The sequence below is a fragment of the Mustela nivalis genome (genome assembly GCF_964662115.1).
Source record: "Mustela nivalis genome assembly, chromosome: 5".
Lineage (NCBI taxonomy): Eukaryota > Metazoa > Chordata > Mammalia > Carnivora > Mustelidae > Mustela > Mustela nivalis.
The window spans coordinates 14,400,664-14,417,278 of record NC_139024.1 but is presented as its reverse complement, the minus strand read 5'-3'; the positions used below and the strand labels follow the sequence as shown (position 1 = coordinate 14,417,278).

At 38.9% G+C, this 16,615-nt stretch overlaps 1 protein-coding gene across 32 annotated transcripts in view; it reads right to left on the bottom strand.

Annotated features, from left to right (window-relative positions):
- The window catches only part of SYNE1 (spectrin repeat containing nuclear envelope protein 1), a 464,577-nt gene that overhangs the window by 82,763 nt on the left and 365,199 nt on the right, over positions 1 to 16,615 (bottom strand). For all 32 annotated transcript variants that reach the window (XM_082730051.1, XM_082730052.1, XM_082730041.1 and 29 more), the window contains 9 exons: positions 12,512 to 12,667; positions 11,103 to 11,273; positions 9,210 to 9,343; positions 8,625 to 8,829; positions 6,527 to 6,709; positions 5,802 to 5,948; positions 3,299 to 3,453; positions 2,655 to 2,802; positions 822 to 916 (listed from right to left, as the gene is read on the bottom strand). In XM_082730051.1, the coding sequence (XP_082586177.1) occupies positions 822 to 916; positions 2,655 to 2,802; positions 3,299 to 3,453; positions 5,802 to 5,948; positions 6,527 to 6,709; positions 8,625 to 8,829; positions 9,210 to 9,343; positions 11,103 to 11,273; positions 12,512 to 12,667 (1,394 nt within the window). The remainder of the gene's footprint in view (positions 1 to 821; positions 917 to 2,654; positions 2,803 to 3,298; positions 3,454 to 5,801; positions 5,949 to 6,526; positions 6,710 to 8,624; positions 8,830 to 9,209; positions 9,344 to 11,102; positions 11,274 to 12,511; positions 12,668 to 16,615) is intronic.

Here is a 16,615-nt window from a genome sequence, read left to right as displayed (position 1 = left end):
TGAAAAAATAGTAAGTTAATTATAATCAAGTTACTGGTCTTTAATATGGGAAAGATGTCCTTATGCGAATATATGTTATCAATGAGGTTTATACCCCAAATATCACTATATAAAGCAGATGGGATAGATTAGATTCTGTCCTTAGGAAATGTCAATGTAGTACGAGATCAGTAATTCACATACGGGAAGTCAAAAGAGGAGCTAGAATACCTCTTCATTTTTAAATAAAGAGGACATCTTCTAAGCAAATGAAGAGGAAGCAGGATTTCAGTGTGTCAGAGTGTCAGCTGACTTAAGGTAGCAACCGTTTCCGAACTGGAATTACCCTGGCGTGGAAACCCAGCTGGCTGGTCCTGACTAAAGCCCTGAGTGACCTTGGTCCCATCAGTTTGCATTTCCGGGCCTCAAGTTTTCATCTATAAGTAATAACGATGATCTAGTGATCTCTATGCTCCTTTGAGGAATATAATTTCTGTAACTGTATGAGAGAATTAGAAGCATCTGTTTACAAACCATTGATACATCATTGATACAATTTGTTCTGATCTATTCATTAATTCCAGTCTCCTGCAGAAGTCTGGAGAAGGCTGACTAGGTGATTTCCAATTACTTTATGTCCTTCATGTAATATAATAGCAGTTCTTTAAAAAGATTCAATACTCAGTCGTTTCAGAGATTCAGACGAGCCTTTTCTCCAATTACTGGGGCTCCATTGCAGTACAATTGCCTTAGGAAGATTAGACATATGCCTTCTAATTTGCTCATTAAAAAGAAAATGACTAATTCACTGAAACCTTTCTTCATAATATCAAAGATCCTACCTGTCATCAACTTGACCTTGTTCTAGAAGATGCTGCCCGTCAATAATGATTGAGTGCAAAATCTGCTGGCGACTGAACATCTCTGCTTGAAACAACTATTATTTGAAAAAACAGAAAAACATGTTTTTAGAGTTCCCAATTTTAGGGATTAGTTTCCTAGTAACTTCCACAAAAATTCTGGCTTTAGCAAGGCTTTGAAAGATATTTCCAGTTGTATCTGGATACATGCGAAATCCTGCAGTATAGGAAAATGCATTTTTTTTACCCTTATCTATTTTTAATTTTTTATCCTTTAAGTTTTTAAAATTAACATATAATATATTATTTGTTTCAGGTGTTTCAGTGATTCATCAGTCCTACACAATTCACAGCACTCATCATAGCACATACCCTCCCCAGTGTCCATCACCAGCCACCCCTTCCCTCTCTTCCCCCTCCTCCCCTCCAACAACCCTCGGTTTGTTTCCTGAGATTAAGAGTCTCTTATAGTTTGTCTCCCTCTCTGGTTTTACCTTGTTTCATTTTTTTCCTGTCTTCCCCTATGATCCTCTGCCTTGTTTCTCAAATTCCCACATATCAGGGAGATCATACGATAATTGTCTTTTTCTGATTGACTTATTCACTTAGCATAATACCTTCTAGTTCCAACCTTGTTGCAAATGGCAAGATTTCATTTTTTGATGGCTGAGTAGTATTCCCTTGCATATAATAGACACCACATCTTCTTTATCCATTCATCTGTTGATGGACATCTGGGCTCTTTGCATAGTTTGCCTATTGTGGACATTGCTGCCATAGATACTGGGGTGCGATGACCCTTCGGATCACTACATTTGTATCTTTGGGGTAAATCCCCAGTAGTGCAATTCCAGAGTCATAGGATAGTTCTATTTTGAACTTTTTAAGGAGCTTCCATATTGTTCTCCAGAGTGGCTACACCAGTTTGCATTTCTACCCACAGTGTAAGAAGATTCCCCTTCCTCTGCACTCACTGTAGTTTTAACTCATTTTCTTTTATTCCATCTTTAGTCAAACTGATAAAACTGGATTTTAAAATACGTTATACATATTTAAAGTCTTTATTGTTAAAATTTAAGCAAAAACTTTTAGGATCATTCTTTTTTAAGTTCGTTTAAGCTTTTCTCTGTTTTTAGGTAAATCCTATTTCTCCATTTGTATATACTTCAGAAACACATGGGCCGATGTGCTTACACCAGTGAACAACAAAATTGAGACAAGCAGCAATTTAATTAATTTGCTTTTTGTATCTAGTTCTCTTGCTGGTGTTTCCTTAGAAATAATCATAATGCCATTTGATCAAGAGGTACTCTCGGATACATCTGATAGCTTGATTTCCAAGTATAAAATATGGATTTTTTTTTTTATTTTTTTTTATTTTTATTTTTTTTACAGAACACTCAATTTTCATTTATCAAAGACTTGTGATCAAAGCAAAATATCTTAAGCAACTAGCTTTGGCAATATTAACATAGCATGTAACTGAATTTGAAAATTGTCTTTCTGTATTCCTTCCGCACACGCCCCTGATTCCCCCCGACACCCTCATAAGTAGACTTTTACCACAATTCTAGTAGTATACATTGCAGGATATTGAAGCCTAACACATTTGGAAAACCAGCAATGGAAGCAAAGAACTGCACCACATTTTTATAGTTAAGATACAGAAACCTCAAACTTAAGAAAGAAGGCACAACAGTGCCTACACCAGAGCAGACTCAGCACAATACACAGTGCCTGAACTCTTCCACGTGGCAGTGCACAGACTTTCCCTAAGACTGTTTCATTACCCCAAACCCTACGGGCATACCTTACCTCATGCGCTCTCTGCTGCTCCAAAAGATGCTGATAGTTGCCTGAAATCTCCACCGCTAACTTTTGTTCTGTTTGAACCAGGAATTCCATCCATGTTTCACATTTTTCCAAGAAAGTCTGGTGTTGCAGCAAAAATGACTGCAACTTACTGATAAAACGAAGGAAAAAGAACACGATTACGGTGTCATTTGTTAGTTCTTACCCTGTCAATATGTAAAATTAGATTAGAAAATATCCTCTGTCTCCGATTCTAACGGGACCACCACAAAGCTTTCAATGTTAGGTAGCAAATGTTTCAAAAAGAATAAAAGTTTAAAATGGTAGGTTTTCTCCCGGGTTTCGGCACACAAAAACAACAACAACAACCACCCCCTCCCCCACAAATAAAATGGTAGGTTTTCAGATTGATAAAATTATGTATGTACCTTTAATATAGTTGTATGTAAAAGAGTTCCTTCTTTTTTTGCTAAAACAAGATTTCACACATCAAGCATAGGAAACCACTTTACAATCTGAGTTCACCATTTCTAGTTCAAATTTTGTGAGTGCCACTGGAAAGACCTGGAATGTATCAGTACGCACAAGCCATGCACTTCTGTCTACTGGTGTATCAGAGTGGCCCAAACATCCCTTGGTTACTCCACCTGAATCTCTCTGTGGTCTGTGAGGAGATCAGAGACCAGTGTCGGTTCAGACTCTGCATCCTTTTGATTTCTTTATCATTCAGCGGTAGCCTGTATCCAAGCTCATTCAGACGGTCTAGGTCAGGGGCCAGGCTGCTGAATTTTAGCATCTGCCCCTGGCAACAAGATTTAAAAGTCAGTTTAGCACTACGGTCAGAAAACGCAGAGTTCTTTCAAACTTCACAGTGACCTGCTGATTTCAGGAAGAAGCAGGTCTTTGGTCTCCCTGCATTTCTGGGCCATTGACTTGTCATCTCCAGAGCTGCCAATAAAGAAGAGTGGCGTCTCCTGACCCGTTTCCCCTGCTGCTATAGCTCCTCACGCCCTCCCACCGAACGTTTAGTAGTTCCCATGAATCATTTACTTGCTGATGGATGAAAATTATGCTGATGACTGAAAAGGCGTATTTCTGACCCTTTATATTCCATCTGTCTAGGCTATTCTGCTCCTTTATTATCTATTACCAATAAGAATATTTATAATGGTAACCGTTATAAGAGTAAGAGCTAACATTTCTCGAGCACTTACAATGAATCAAATAATAGCATGAGAGCTTTACAGGTAATAACTCATTTTATTTGCAAAATAATCCCCTAAGGTAAGTACCATGAGTATTCTGACTTATTCTGACTTAATGATGAGGCTCAGAAATGGTTCGTAATTGCTCACGGCCACCCAGCTGGTACATGGTAGAGCTGGGTAAGTAAGAGCCACCGAGCACTTGCTAGATGGAGTGAGATCCCCTTTGAGCTTTGAAGGCAACACCCAATATCCTGGAAGCTTCAGTTTTAGGTCATTGGCCCCAACCCTGAAATTGGTGAGACACAACTAACAAAGCGTCCTGTGCTCTCAGGGCTCCTCCCTCCCCTCAAACACAGGACAAAACGGTCTTTTCTGGTTTATGTGTGGGCACCCGTAACTCCATCTAGGAATACAGGAAGAGGTAAATGGGAGGACATCCTTGGCTGTGTGCATTTTCTCTTCTGAAACAGGCTCTGAAACAGGCTCATTACCCTAAGGACAGAATAAACCTTTCCAACTGTTGAAGTCAGAAGCGTAACAATTCGATGGCAGAATTGTCATGGGTAGATATCAGCAGTGAACGAGACTGACAGGCAGTGGTCCTTCTCATGGGGCTTCTGGACAGAAGATACGACGCCGATAATACTAATCCACAAGAGTCGTCTCCTAATCCCGTGAATGTCATTAAAATGGTATGTAAAATATTTTGAAGAAAAAAAAAATAGTGTGCTATCAAAGTGTTACATGGGGGAGCTTCAAGAAAAGAGGAAGCTTTCTTCAGAGTATGACGTTGAACAAAATGACCCAAAATGCATTGCGTTTGGTGGGCAGGAGCTGACAAATTCCAGCAAGGGGTGACGTCATGCGCGCAAAGGCTAGGAAGCGCAGTGGCGGACACTGAGATGACCAGTGGGGAAGACGAGACCCTTTGGAAGATGGAAGGCTGGTCCACTGGGGGGTGATGGTCCACACTGGTCTTTACCCTGAGAGCAGTGGGAACCCGTGGAGGGTCTGAAGCAGAGGAATGATACGATAAAACTGGTGTGTCTTTTGTTAACATTTTACTTATTGAGTGTTTAAAACAGTTCAGATGAATGGATCAAGAAGATGTGGTATATATACACAATGGAATACTATGCAGCCATCAAAAGAAATGAAATCTTGCCATTTGCGACAACATGGATGGAACTAGAGCGTATCATGCTTAGCGAAATAAGTCAAGCAGAGAAAGACAACTATCATATGATCTCCCTGATATGAGGAAGTGGTAATGCAACATGGGGGCTTAAGTGGGTACGAGAAGAATCAATGAAACAAGATGGGATTGGGAGGGAGACAAACCATAAGTGACTCTTAATCTCACAAAAGAAACTGAGGGTTGCTGGGGGGAGGGGGGTTGGTAGAAGGGGGTGGGATTATGGACATTGGGGAGGGTATGTGCTTGGGTGAGTGCTGTGAAGTGTGTAAACCTGGTGATTCACAGACCTGTACCCCTGGGGATAAAAATATATGTTTATAAAAAATAAAAAATTAAGTAAAACCCTTTAAAAGAAAAAGATCATTCTGGTAGCTGTGGGTTGGAGGGGTTGGGGTCACCGCAGAGAGGACCCTGGAGGCTACTGCTGGGGTCCGAGACATTGGGGGCTTGTCTAGGAGTGGGTGAGGGTAGAGATGGAAACGGGAAGTTCGAGGGGATCCGCTGGGCCAGGGAAGGGACGAGAGGTGGGAGGGAGGAGTGACCCGGACTCCTAGGATTGCCCCTGGCTGACTCTCATCGCAGAGCATGAAATCAGTGTGTGTACACGGCAGGAAAACAGAGCTGGCAAGGGTTTCTCTATGAGCTTAAAATAAAAGTAAGTCTAATGTTGGGAGTTCTGAGTATTCCTTACGACTTTGAGGGCAAAAGATCAAAGATCTAGGCCTAGGATTTGAATGTACTTACCTTAAGTTCTTCCATCCTTTCCTGGATGGTTGAGAGGTCAGATGAGTGGCTTGGGTCCTGCCCTTGTAATATTTCTTCAGCTTCTACTATCCAGGCCTCCAACACTTCTAAGCTCTTGGTAAAGGTTTCATAGTCAAGAACTCCAGTCTTTATTTTTTTCACAAAAGAAAATTGGTATTTAGATATCTAATGAAAGGGCAATTGGATATTGAAATTATTTTTCATATCTTTGTGTCAAGTATCCATCCTCAAGATGCCATAAGGCTACATGACTTAACTTTTCTTCTTAACTTTCCTTCTCTTCATTCATGTAAAAATATTTTTGAAAACTCAGAATTACTCCTAGATACTGTTTATAAATTGACCAATTATTTTTAAAATATACTACCAAACAGAACAATACTCTTATTCTTGGCAAAAACTTGTTATATAAATAGGAATGTCAACACAAAAGCCACTTGGTATTTATTAGTTGGATGTATTTTACCCGGTACCATAGAAAGAAGCATTGCTTTTAGGGGCAAAATTACATTGTCAAGAACAGTACAAGACTCCCACCTACCCTTGTCCCTACTGGAACTTCCAAGTTCATTTGCTTTTTAATTCTTTGGTCTTGAACGAGGCATTGTCTCAATGATGAGAAAACTTTCTTTTCCTGTGGTTAGGCTCAGATGTTATAGAAAGCCAATTGACAACACATGTGGAATATGAGGTCGGTAACATACCTGTAACATGGTCTGCTGCTTGCAAAGAGCCTGCTCTAGGGCACACAGATGTTGACTCAAAGACAGCTGATCGGATTGAATGGCTGATGCCGCTGAAGCATCCACTTGCTGCTTGAGCTGCTCTCCCAGCTCACGCAGAACAAATAGGGAATCCTTCACTACTCCCAGTTCTTTGAGGAGATCCTACAGATGATGAAAATAGGCCCATTATGAAACAACGTGGTAAGAGCACTCCTTAAACTGATCATCAGCAAAGGGCCACGCATCCGGACACACTCAATTCTTACTTGTCAAATTATTACACTAAATACACTTCACCCGCAGAAAAATAATGAGGGATTAAATCTGATTTTTGAAAATGGATGTGTGTTAACATTTTTAGACAAACACGGACTGTTCTATAATAAAAGCCACATAGGTTCATGGTAGGACACGAGGACACGGGGTGGGGGGAAGCGCAGGGAAACCTACATAAGAAGGCACATCCACAAGAAGAACCAATAACCGGAAGCATTTGGGCATGTTTTTCCTCTCTTTTCATGTAGTTGATATCAAATCAAAATCAAAAACAGAGCGCTACATTTTGCCTTTTCCTGTTGAATTCTGCGCACACAGTGGCTGAGTTCGCCAACAGCGTGCTTCACACGCATGGTCGCATTATAATGGTTACAACAGACCCTCTTGTCTCAGGGGAGCCTGGAACCCCAGCGATGGCCCTGGTGGGCAGAGACAGAAGCAGACGGCATCTCCACCCTTTTCCATGGCTTCTCTTGCCTCCACTTCTGGTGGGACACTCCTAAATGCTCAAAATTTAAGCCAATGGAGATTCTGCTTCTTGGTTTCCATCTACCGCTAAGAGCTGACGAATGACTGGTTCTTCTCCCTGTTGCTGGTGCTCCACTCGACATGGTGGAAAGAGTAGAGCCTGCTCTAGCTAGACAGCGATGCCAATGACAGGGAGAAAAACAAACAGAAGGAAGCTTTGACCTTGACACAGATCTTAGAACAATTCAGAGAAATAATTTGGAGTACTACCCCCTAAAATAGGTGTGATGTATCAACTCAAGAGGAGTGAAAGTTAAAAATGACAAATCCTGTAAGGATAAACTATGTGGAAGGAGGAGAAAAAAGCCTTATGCTATCTTTAGTATTAAATGTTAGCTTTAAAGTGATTATTTAGTATTTGTGTGAAGGTATTAGAATAGGTCGAAATTTTTTATTTATTTATTTGACAGAGTGAAAGAGATCGCAAGTAGGGAGAGAAGCAGGCAGAGAGAGAGGGGGAAGCAGGCTCCCTGCTGAGCAGAGAGAGCCCCATGTGGGCTGGATCCCAGGACCCTGAGATCATGACCTGAGCCGAAGGCAGAGGCTTAACCCACTGAGACACCCAGGCGCCCCAAATAGGTTGAGATTTATGTGCTTTTTATAACCTGCTTAATTCTAATAAACTGATTTGGGAAAGTTTACAAGAAGATCTTTGGAACAAGTTCATTAAAATAAAGACAAATAAGGAGAAGCAGAAGAACCATGTAATGGGTGAAACAAGAGACCGTTTCTGAAAACCTAAAGTAGGTTATTGGCAACTTCAGTGAAAAAAAAGAAATATTAAAAAGCTATTAAAAAGAGGCACACCAGTAAATCAGGAGAGAAAGACTTCTTTCCACCATTAAATTCTTAGAAGAAATAATTATGTCGATGCTTACATAAGAAATAATGGACCTAACTAGGTAATACCTTTCACGGTGGATTTTTAAAAGATAAAACATTATTCTCCCTACTCTCTTATTTCTTAACTGGCAAATGTGTAAAAACAACCAACCTAAATCTTCACAAGGATGGTGTGCCATTAGGAAAGATGGGAAAACAGCTCATCTGTGAAAATGAAACAGGGGGAGGGACCTCTTAAATCAGACACATCTGCAACTAACTGGGTTCTGAAACCCCAGCAGGCTCTTTGGTACTTAAAACCATTTTTGGATAGCTGTCCCACATACTGAGGCATACCAGAAGCTTGCACACATCAGCCCTGGCCTTGCTAAACTTGAGATGGCTGAGAATGGCATGGGGGCGGGGGGAACACGAGAGTCGCCAAACATACATTGCAATCTTCGATCCACGTCGCAACCTCGTCATCAGCAATGTCCTTGTTGGTGGCCGCCTTCAGGAGCTCGTTGGTTCGGTCATCCTGCTGCTGCAGCGCAGAGGCACACTGCTTCGAGTAGTCCCCGTACCTCTGCCAAAGCTGAAGTAGGGCTTTGCTGGCGTGCAGCTGCTCAGCGATCTCTTCCAGCAAGTTATTCCATCTGGAAACAATAGCCAACACTCACGGGCAGATTAGCACCTCTTACCAAATGCTGTTATTTGCTCTTTTATTTTTGACGATCCTGCTTCACGTGAATATGGGAATAATTCAGAGATGTCTCATTTCTCTTTGACATAATGCCCACTCACAGTTCAAGGGCAGATAATAGAAATGAGGTAATCTTTGGGTAGACAGCAGTGTTCATCTATTTCTAAGTCTCTTCACTACATTTAGTTACCTTCAATTCATTTGTGAAAATTGAAACATGAGTAGAATAGAATGTAGAAAGCTCAAATTCAAAATGCCTTAATTCTGTGGTTATTTGTCATAAGGCTGTGATATAAATAATGCATAACAGTGCAAAATTAGCATGTTCCATACCTCATATTGACATCTTTTAATGTATTGGTAAGAGTTTCTGTCACAGGCGGGTGACACTCTTTTAACAGTTGGTTGGTGACAGAGCCAAACCTCTGTAAGTTCTTTTCCTGTTTTTCCAGATCATCTTGAAGATTCTGCCCCAAAATTAAAAAAAAAAAAAAAGTGCCACAGATGACATGACAGGATGTAAATTCTAATAATTGTTTAAAAGTAATTTATAGCTATTTCTATAACTATGTACATATAAATATATAAACCATGATTTTGTTCTGATGCTTTGTAAATTTTCTTTCAATCATCGTTTCTTCTTTTATAATTTGGTTCTCAAAGGTGTGAAAAGGGATTCCTAACAGCTAAACGTTCTTACAGTAGCATCTGGAATTCTGCTGGGAAAGCTCACATGAGTCCCTTGTCTGTCTCCTAGTAGGAAGCTGGGGCCATGATCTGGACGCAGTCTGTCTCACTGGATCTCTTTGCTATTCAAAGTCAAAACCCTGGTCCCCATTTTATTACATATCTAGAGTTCTTCTACAGGAAACTCCAGATAATCAGACCTTAAGATGTCCTAACTTTTCTGAGTACCCCTTGTAAGTTCTATCTCTGGGTGTTCTTCCTTCCAAAGAATATTTATTACACAGGCTACAGACTTGGCACAGTCTTCTACCAAGGACTAGCGAAAGATCTTGAAGAAAGGCACTTCCCTGCAAATACTGCTGGAGGGCTAGACTCAGTTCTTAACAAAACCCCATAGGTGACGGAGGCTACAAAAACCCAGTTCTATTTAAGACTATCTGATTGCCATCAAATCAAAACCCTTTCATATCTTAAGACAGCATGTGCTGGTGTTAAATACAGAACAGGCTAAATTAAAAAGTACTTCTAATCACCTCAAAATCATAAAATCTGTTTTCAGACTTACTAGTCTCAAAGCAAGTTTTAATGATTCTCAGTATCTACAACTACTATTTAAGGTTTAAAGAAATTGTGGATACACACATTTTATCTCTCCTCCCTCCTATGCCACCCTCGAGAAAAGGCATTCCCTGATCAGAGCATGTGTGGATGAGGTTCAGCAACATGGAGACTTTCATAGCCAAGCCAGGGAAGTGGACGGACGTCCGGAGGGCACATGCTGGGCACCTGCTGGCGTCCCGTCCCTTGAGGGCCTACCCTGCCCATCTCGTGTCCCTGCCTGCATGAGCTAGCCAGGGAGAATGAGCGGCCACAGGTGAGAGAGCGCCCAGTCAGTGAGTGGTGTGCAGGGCAGTGAGGGCAGCAGCTGATTTGAAGGCAGGGGCCTGAGGTAGGAGACAGTGCTCTGCACAGTCAAACAGCAGCCTCAATCCTGTATGAGTTCGGTGATGACGGGCACCCAGGAAACTAAGCAGGAAGTGTTAGAAAAAGAGGCTTATGTGCACGCATCGGACAGAAGACTGATACTAAACCGAATGAAAGGAAAACAGGTTAATAGTTTACACGTTTACCATTTTGGCTATCTTTCTCTTTGCTTTCTTTTTGTTCCCTTAGAATATGTTTGGAGAAGCAGGATAAAGAGAGAAAGGGAAGACATAAAGGCAGCAGCAACAGATCAAGGAGGTTGGCTGGATGTAAAATCATTTTATAAAATGTATTCATGGGGAGATTTATATCACAGAATTTAAAAAATCGTTTAGTTATATAGCAACTAAAAACCATTTAGTTATACAGCAATCCAGAAATTTGGTGCCCATGGGAAAAGTTACAAACAAAGCAGGTAGGATTAATTTCAAGTATTTAAAAATAATTAAATGCCAACAATATACAGCAACATTCCAGGGTGCTGTTCAAGTTTGCTTCTTTTTAAATTTTCTCAAATTCACAAGAGTATCAAGATGGGTTACATTCATTCCTTACCTGAAGATTGTCTACCTGAACTTGTACTGCTTCTAAAGAACCAGTCAGCAGACGGAAGCGGGACAGAGAGTATCTCGCCTCCATGAGGTAGCTGTTGATCTCGTCAAAGGCTACCTTGTGATTATTCCATTGGTCAAACACGGACTTCAGCAGTATCTTTAATTGTCCAACCTTTTGAAAGAGATAGGTGTTTCTTAGAATTGCATATTTAAAATTTTAAATATTTAAAGTGATAGAATACATATTTAACTGATGGAAACATTAATATATAAGAACTTCCTCAGGGTTTCAGGCATTATAAAGAAACAAGAAAAAAAAAAAAGACTTGAAAAGAGAGATGGCCACAATGAAATGTATGTCTTTTTGTGAATTTTGACCACTTAGTCTAAATTAAAATGCTTTAAAAGGTAACTTACAACCTTTGTATGTAAATATATGTAATATATATGCTATATATCTATGAAATATAAAAATGATAGAAGATCAATATATTTAATTTGGAAATATATTATTATTTTAAATACATTGTTATTATTTTAAATGCATTAACTCATTTAGTCCTTGTAACAACCTTATGGGATGGGTGTGATTATAATTCCCATCCTATAGATAAAAAACCAGAGGCACAATGAGGTTATGAAAATTACCTAAGATCATACTTCTGGACTAAGAGAGATCTAGGCAGTCTGGTCCCAGGAAATGAAATAAAAATCTGTCTATCTAGCTAGCTAGCTAGCGATCTCCTCCCTCATTCTCCTCCATCTCTTTTTATCTCACATATGCACATTCTCAAACACACACAGACACACACACACATGCACGCACACTCAAATTTATATCTTAAGACAAAACATCTAAGAACATTCTTTCCTGAGACTTATCTGCAACAGAAAATTCAGGCTCTTAGTTTGGTCTGTGTCATTTGGAAAGACCTCTACTTTGGATTTCCCAAAGGTCACCCTTAATCTTCTAAATGTAATCCTGGGGTTATTAAAAGAGTAATGTTTATAATAATTCATAATAATGTACATCATAATAATGGTTTATGATAGGAAATAGCCAAAGTTAGATTTTATTTTTAAAAAGAGGTTAATAGGGGTGCCTGGGTGGCTCAGCCGGGAAGCATCTGACTTGGATTTGGCTCAGGTCAGATCTTCCAGGTGGGGAGATGGGATGAAACCCGTGTTGGGTTTCACACTCAGTGTGGAGTCCGCTTCCCCTCCGCTCTCCCCCTGTACATGCATGCGTGCTCTCCCTTTCTCTCACACACATAAATAATAATCTCAGTTAATGAAGTAGACTTAATACAAAAAGATAATGTAGAGGTTCCATCACTATTTACTCAGTTATTTTAGGAAAACTAAAATGCCATGACATGTTTGGAGCCCAGTCTCCTCCAGCAATATTACCATGCGGTCTAAATTAGCCCATGTTTGCCTGAGCTCCCTCAGTGTGTTCAGGACAACACCAGAGACTTCTTCTTTCTTGTTCTGAATCAAAGCAAGTCCATTCTGCTCAATTTTCTCCACCTCTTTTTCTTTTGCTTTAATCAAATCTTCTAGATCCTGAAAGATTAAAATAGTCATTTTAAATTGTTCTATTATGGACCTCTGTGGCACGCACGACAGCCTGATATCCCCCCAAGTTTAAGCCAAATTTGATTACTTAATAGATAGAGACATGATAACGTGTAATTCTTTTCAAAAAGTTAGAGGAAAAGAAATATATGTGGGAAATGGTAATATGATTTATATTCTTAAATTCATGTCGGGAAAGTTAAAATAGTCCTAGGCCAAAGGATAAAATGCAATAGGATGGTATTCTTGGTATCTGAGTTTAGTTACATTTCTGCTACTATGAAGCTGTGCCACTTTTAAGTTAGAAACTGCCACTGGGTTTGTTTCTTCAGACAGAAAATCAGAATCTCTTTTAGCCTTTGTTTCTCTCGGATTCTATGTGATTCTGAAAGATTATGGGCTTTTTTTTTTTTTTTTTTTTTTTTAATGAGTCAAACTCTTACTTTCTTTGGGATGTGCATTTGTAACAGTACAAAATCTTCAAGAAAGAAAATACAACGAGGCAACGTTCTAGAGATCATCCTTAATCATACATTATAATCCCAATTACATTTTAATGCCATTGGAAACTTTGGAAAGCTCAGTATAGCAGGCTGAGCCTGCTATTAACATTTTATGGATGAATAAATGGGAGATCAGGTCACACAACCTGTCTTGGGTTACAGAGCTGGGGAGGTCAGGAGATGGGATGAGACCTCAAGCCTCCTGAGCCTACTGACTCCCAGCACAGTGTTGGAGGCGAGTCCCCAGATGGGACTTGTGGAAAGGGTGTAAATCCCAAGTTTGGGCGATGTGAGAAGTCATATATTAAAGCATGGGTGCATTCTTATATTCAGAAGCGTATCTCCAGAACTTGAGATGTAGATATGTAGGCCTTGGAGGGTAAAGTGAAGAAAATCCCCAAATAACATCTTTAAGCTGTTAAAAACTTGGCAAATGTAGGATAGTATTGTCAGTTATTTGGTAATCAGCTATGAGTCAGTACTGATTTATGTATTTTTCTCTCCTTAATTATCATGAGGCTATTTTTTTCTTGATGTATTAATTAGAAATTCATGCAATTAGTAGCCTGAGGAAATCATTTTTGTTTTTAATATTGTGCTTTCACTTCCACTTCATAATTCTGTCAATATTTTGACAGCTTTGATAATTAACCAGAGAATGGAATATAGTGATTACTAGAGTTATGGGTCCTTTATACAGTATGGAGAACATCATTAATTTTACTATTTAAGGATTTCTCTCTCTACTTCTTTGAAAAGGTAACCATAAACAATCCTTCCGACATGTCTTTAATATGATTCTAAAATCCAGCCACTGGAATTAAATTTATCCTATTCATCCATAGATGTTAACTTTTTTAAGGAACAATATTAAATGAATGATCCGTTGCTTAAAAACACAACTCTAAAATGGCCTGCCTGTTTATGTTGGCATCAAAGCAAATCCCAGGAAGGAAACAAGACTGAAATATATATTTTGTACAAAACGAAAATGTGTTTTCCTTTCCTTTCAATAATAATTAAAAGACGATTTTGTTTCTGATCAATGAAGAAAAAAGCCAAACCTAACATTTTTTTGCTACAATAAATCACTCTTAACCTAAGTTAATTCATAAATATTATTTTTTATGTTGGTTTAAATTAATAAATCACCTCTGAAAGAGTGGGAAAATATTCAAGATGTTTTAAACAAAATAAAGCTTAAATCCAGTCACCGATTTAAGTCTGCTGGCTTGAATTTCACACTTCGGTCCAGAGGAACAATTTCTCAAAAATGACAATAAATTTTTATCAAGGTTTGTGGTACTGCCAAATAGAACCTGCCATTAAGCTGTTGTGATTTTTATGTGATGCCCAAAATAACTGTGTGGGTTACTCTCATTCTGTTCTTTGTTTAAAAAAAAAAAATGACTACATTTGAAATTATTAATTGGCATTGTGTGTGAGGTCTTTAAACCACATTTTAAGCTTTTCCTCCTGACACTGCCTGGTGTGACCTTCTATGAGACTAAAATTTGGGTCTGCAAAAGAGTACAACTTGGCCAAGCTTCCACTACATTTTCTGATAGTAACGCCTCTGTTAAATAGAAGACACGGCCATGAAAAGAAACAAAATGGAAAAATGGCAGGAAAAAAGTATATGAAAGAGAAGAGAAAAATAGTGAGAAAAAAGAAAAAAAGGAAAAGTTAAAGTATTATTTCAGTTTTAACAGAAAAGTTTATCACAAGGACATAACAAAGAAGCACTAATCTTCCTGATGTTCACACTTAAATGATCTTTTAACTTGAATGGAAACATTTTAATTTAGGAACTTAAGAGGTCTGACTTCTCCCTCAAAGTAAAATTGTGAAATTCTGGATTTTTTTGTAGATTTTGATATATAAAATTGGTGGCCAAAATTAGAAACACTACTAGTCCCTGGAAAACAGGAAATGCAGTGAGAATCACTGATACATAGTTTCAGTCCTCAGTGTTCTACACACCCGTCTTCTGATGTGAAGCATTTTCTAAAAACTTCTAGGTATTTCTCTATATGATGGTTTTCTTTGTCACTTTTACACACTCTGGAAATGACAATCCATTAGATTGTCAGCCCAGCACAAGGGCATCTGCTTTTCCTTTTCTGAATGGAAAAGCTTTCACCAAGAGCTTAAATATATCTCTCTTTACATGTGTCCTCAGAAAAAAAAAATGCTAAGAAAAAAAATGCTAGTTGGAAGGAAGATCATTATGAAAGGTCTCTCAAGATTTGGGGAAAGGAGTGTTTCTATAAAACTACTTCACAGCTGAGTCTTCAACTGGTCTTTGAAAGCACTACAGAGAACCATCACAGCTAATCTGTACATTAAAAATTATTGTATTATTTTAAAATTTTACTATAGCACTACCTGTAATAACTCACATTTCTTTTGTATAAACAAGAACACCTGGGCAAACATTAAGTGTTCCAAAGTCACTGGAAGACATTTAGAGTACGCTCACTCCATCTGAACTGGAGATTCTTATCACTAACAAAAGAACAAGCAGAAGCTGTTGAATGCTTCCCGTGGAACATGGGAGAAGGCACCACGGTCACCTGTGAAGCACTCAGCTCCTCAGAGCTAATAACCGAATTCCTGCAAGTCTCTAGTGTTAACTTCCCTTTACAGGATGTGATACAGATGAGAGAAAACCAATGTCAATGACATCTTAAAAGAAGTCCACAGGCTAATCCCAAATCCGGGCCAGTCTACAGGTCCTGCAACAAGTTAACTGTATTTAAAAATTTTTAAAAAATACTAAAGGACAAGGGATGTTAGAGAGGAGAAGGGAGTTGAGGTAAATTGGAAGGGGAGGTGAATCGCAAGAGACTATGGACTCTGAAAAACAATCTGAGGGGTCTGAAAGGGTGGGGGGTGGGAGGTCGGGGTACCAGGTGGTGGGTATTACAGAGGGCATGGATTGCATGGAGCACTGGGTGTGTTGCAAAAATAATGAATACCGTTATGCTGATAATAAAAAATAAATTAAAAACAAAACAAAACAAAACAAACCAGAACTTGACTTAATAAAGTTTTTCTTTCTACCAGGAAAAAAAAAATACTAAAGAGGCTTTAGAGATCTGATAACAAATGTGGCACGTGGACATTTTTGTACCCTTACGTGATAGATTAACTGGAAAAAAAAAAGACATTTTAAAGAAAACTGAAGAAACAATATTATGAATTGAGCATTGAATGATATTAAAGGATTATTGTTAAAGTTTTTGTGGTGATAATGATGTTATGGATATGTAAGAAAACGTCAGTTTCTTAGAGATGTGTATTGTGGTAGGCAGGAAGAAAATAACATGACATCTGGGGTTTACTGGAAAATATTTAAGAAAAGAAATAATTCAGGCAAAGACATCAAAATCTTAACTATTAAATCTGATGATCAGTATAGAAGGGTTAG